General features: G+C 34.8%; 1 protein-coding gene across 1 annotated transcript in view; it reads left to right on the plus strand.

Annotated features, from left to right (window-relative positions):
- LOC117170802 overlaps nt 1-4,459 on the plus strand; it is a 37,698-nt gene that overhangs the window by 24,737 nt on the left and 8,502 nt on the right. The window contains exon 3 of the mRNA XM_033357841.1: nt 3,879-4,217. Within this exon, the coding sequence (XP_033213732.1) occupies nt 3,879-4,217 (339 nt within the window). The remainder of the gene's footprint in view (nt 1-3,878; nt 4,218-4,459) is intronic.

Below are 4,459 nucleotides of genomic sequence, written 5' to 3' on the forward strand. Positions count from 1 at the left end.
TTTCCTGTGTAAAGAGGACGACTACATAAGATAAAAATGTTAAAAACGAAATTTTAAACAGTTTTACTTGACATACCGTGTTGTTTTGTGTTTTCAATGTCATCTAACGATTTGTTTCAGGTAACGACTTTAATTCATATATTTATTGTTTTTAGTGTGATATTATTGTTAGATGTAAGAATTGAATTTTATCACACATGTATATTTTTAAAGACACTTTTGTAATAATTTTAAAATCTTGAGGAAGACCCAAAGACAGGTCGAAACGTCGATTTATTCAATGTCTATTGAATAAACATATGTATTGAGTGAATGACCAAAATGAGATCTCAATCTCTATAAGGGAGGTATATACACATAATTCATGACGTTCATTATCAGTTGGATCACCGATCTTTCTCCGACCTTTGAAAAATCTCGGCATCCATGCAAGAAAACAGACAAGTTTAGTATATGACGAAAAGTATTTATTTACATCCAAATTCTTGTTCTCTAAATTAATCATCTGAACTAAACACGTTTTTCGAGCCTCACTACTCACCTCGTACTAATTTACCACCAGCTGGGCTGTATGTCGATGGTATCAGCTCTAACAAGTTTGGACCCCCCTCTAGTCACTGATTTAAAGCCAAGTAATCTTTTTTCCTAGCCGATGCGTCAAAAACCGGCCTTACCTTCGTCGATCCCTAAGATTTAATTACTAGCCGATGTGGAATATAATGGCCCCAATTATTAACCTCGTCTACACGAACCCTTTCAATAATGCCTTCAGTTAGCTATTCTTCAAATATCTTACGACATGTGCTAAAAAGTTTTTTGCTTTAAAGCTTCTCTACAGTCTTTTCTAACATTTAACTTGCAATACCGTAATTCCTAGGAATGGGTCCACGATCTTCCATCCACGGCCCTTTGTAGTCAGTTCAGTAGATGTTTCCAGAAATTCCCAAACCTGCTCATCTATCACAGATTCTTCTATTTTTTCTATTCGGTCGGTAATACCGATAAGATCCAAACTCCATAAATCGGCTACACTGGCCTCTTGCACGAACATTGTCGTGACTGTCATCGCGGTGTCAGATGCCTTCGACTCTTTAGGTACTTTTCCCATAATAGTCCATCCCAAGAACGTCTCAAAATCAGTTAAATTATTGTCTAGTTCATATTTTCTACCTGTTATTAATTCACCGGCTACATCAGCTCCAATAAGAATATCTATATCGTTACTTTTTCTGTCTTTGTTCTTTATCTTTGTAAGCGCGATCCCAGCACATTAACAATGCGAGTCGCTTGGACCACCAATCACATTTCACTCTAACCTTAAATCTTTTCGCAATGCGTCCGCGTCTCAAACAAATAAAACAAACATTTTCTCTTAAAAAATTTCTTTACGTGCATCTAAACTTATTTTTCGCGCCGATTCGCAATACTGACTTTCGTGACTTAATTTACAAAAAAACGCATTCTAAATTTCTCCCGATACCGTGAGTGCACTAGCACTTGGTACGTCCCTCGTATTTTCAGACTTACCTCTTAACTTTCTCGTTGTTTCTTGCTCCAAAAATAATCGGAAACCTGTTAACGCCATACCTATGTGCTCCTCGTTCTCGACTTGCATTTGTAGAAAATTGAGCAGCTTCGTGAGTCGGTCGGTCGCCCACGCTGTCCATCCCCGTCAAGGTCTTTCGCAGATCATCATCCACGCCAACAGACACAATCTTAAAAACTTGTTTTTCGCATTAAGGGGGTCTTAAAAGGTGAATATTTGAGAAATGCTGTAGAGCATGTGTCAAATCGTCTATAAATCTCATATTGTCTCTGATGAGAATATTAAAATTCTTACCTATAATGATGTACACACTATTGATAAAAAGTATTGTCTATGGTAATTAAACTTCTGTAGATTTAATGATATTTTTTTCATTTAATTAAATTCAACTAATACGTTAATCAATACACTTAATTTGAATAATTTATAGAAAAAAATCCGTTTTGAATTGAACTTATGAAAGATTACAAATAATTTTTTTTTTCCAGCAAATGTTTTCTAACAGTTAACAGGATCTAGTATTTTTAATTACAGAAATCAATTTTTTCAGAAAATTTACATGACAATAAGTAATTTTCAGTGGAAAGATAATCGTTTGAATAAATTATTATAATCCTAGATATTTTTTCTGATTGATAAAGATTTATAATTCTCGAAGAAACTTAATCCAGAAATATAAATGTGTACTTGTAAATCATTTAACTCAATATTTAATTTCTTAAAATTAAGTCCAAAGACTAATTTTCACCTCGTTTGTGTTAAAAAAGAAATCAAAGGGATTGCGCCTTTTTACACAGACTAAAAATAATAATCACAAAATTTAAGTAATATAAAAAAAGAAAAAATAGTTAAATCTAAGATAGTGTATCATATAATTCACTGCATGACCACCAGATAAGTAAAGCTAGTAGAATATAAGAGACGCATACAAATTTTAATGCGGATGTAAATAAAGATGTAGGTTGTTGTATAATAAGCATCTCTTCTATCATGCCGCCCTGTTTTCCACCAAACGAAAAACACTTCTCTGAGCTAGTCGAAAGCTCAACTGAGAAACATTAAAAACATCTATTGAGTGAGAAAATAAATTAGCAGTCTTACAGTCTGGAGATGACAGCATTGCGGCCTTATTTTGTTCAAAGAAGAGTCGTTTTAAACATTATTTTATTATGCAGTTTTTCAGTGGACACATGGACTGAAATCTCAGCTAGCAACCTCGGACATTAAATGTTTCTGTTTAGGCTATAATATCAAAAACTTAAGTCGTCGAACAACTAACTAGAATTAATCTTAGTAATATTGCATACTGATCTAATATCACTATAATCCTGTTTGATTTTACCAATTCTCATTCATAATTAACTGTCATGCTCCAAAACACAAAAAACGGTTATGAACTCTGTCCAGTCTGCTTTCACTTGACATACATTGCTGTTATCATATATTGCTATCGCTGGTTCGTACACTTAAATCAGACATAAGAATATCGAATCCGATAAGATCTAGCCCAGTGGATTTCACATTATTGTGCACCCAGGTTTCTTTTAAGGCGAAAACATTACGAGAGAATTAAAAAAATTACCAGAAAGAAGCTCGGGGCTTGGTTCCAACGCATCTGAGATTCTGATGGTATACTGATATAGATACATAATTGTGCTGTTCAACAACAAAAGCAAGAATTTTTGCACACCTTTCAATTGATCCTTTACTTACCTTAGAAGTAGGGTCCCTTGACGAAACTCTAACTTTAGGTTTGTTTTCATTTCCGTTTGACATACAGCAAGAGTATATCTTAGTTTGGCTCTTACCGCCGATGTCTTGTATTGTCAAGAGTGAGCCAGATGCACTTTAAATTCGTTTAATTTTGCGATGTTTTCCGCTTCTGTAATGCTTGGAGGTCTGCGTGAGCTGAAACTTATAACTCTCAGACTAACGTCACTGGTCTTGGTTCTTGTAATACTTTTATTAATCCAAAAACGTCACTAGAAGAAATTTTTTTCTTTTTGAGTGCTACAAATAAACCGCACAATGAATTTTTTATTATTAAAAAAACGTAATCTCAAACATTTTTAAAATCTTTTTAATTTTCATCTAAAATAACCGGCTATCGAATTTGACCCCCAATTTATGACACTGAAAAGGGGTACCAAAGGACAATCAAATCTGTCAATTCTTTCGAAAGTTATCGTGTTATCAAACAAAAAATCTACAGACACACATACGAAAAAATAGACGGATAGTCATTCCATTCTCTGGCACAAGATAACAAGGTGCAACAAATTTTGGTGGCAACAAATTCTTAAGATGATTTATCTCTGTTTTCTTTCTACAGATTTGAATGCTTCGGTAAATAGTAGAGCTCCCGGCCCGCTCACGCCGAACGTAGTGCCTGCATCTAACCCACGGGATGGCCTAGATGATCACCGCCCACCAGATGAGCGTATCCTTCATGGGGACACCTACATTTCGTTGTGGCTAGATCCTCGCAACCGAAGAACAGTTGTGAGAGCCGACTTTGCGACCAATATAGTTCCAACTCCACAATTTGTTGCAAGCAACAAGTTTTATATGAAGCTTACTAATATAGGAGACCACCGTGGAAACTTTACAGTTGTGGGATATTTCTGGGATGATGATGTACTTTTCGGAGTCCGAGCACCAAACCCTTATGGTAAATGAACTTGAGATATGATATTTTGTATACTTAGAACTAGAGAAAAATAGACCTATTGATAATTCAATGAGTCCAACCTTGTGTTTCTAACTGCCCAGTATTTAACTCAAAAACCTTTTTTTTGCATGCCCTCTATTTGTTCTATAACTATTATTTAAAAATAGTCAACGGTAATACCAGATAATTAAAACCTGCAGAGGCCTGAAGGAATTAAGGGTATTTTTACTTTTGGCGTTTCA

This window comes from Belonocnema kinseyi, chromosome 4 (assembly GCF_010883055.1).
Source record: "Belonocnema kinseyi isolate 2016_QV_RU_SX_M_011 chromosome 4, B_treatae_v1, whole genome shotgun sequence".
Lineage (NCBI taxonomy): Eukaryota > Metazoa > Arthropoda > Insecta > Hymenoptera > Cynipidae > Belonocnema > Belonocnema kinseyi.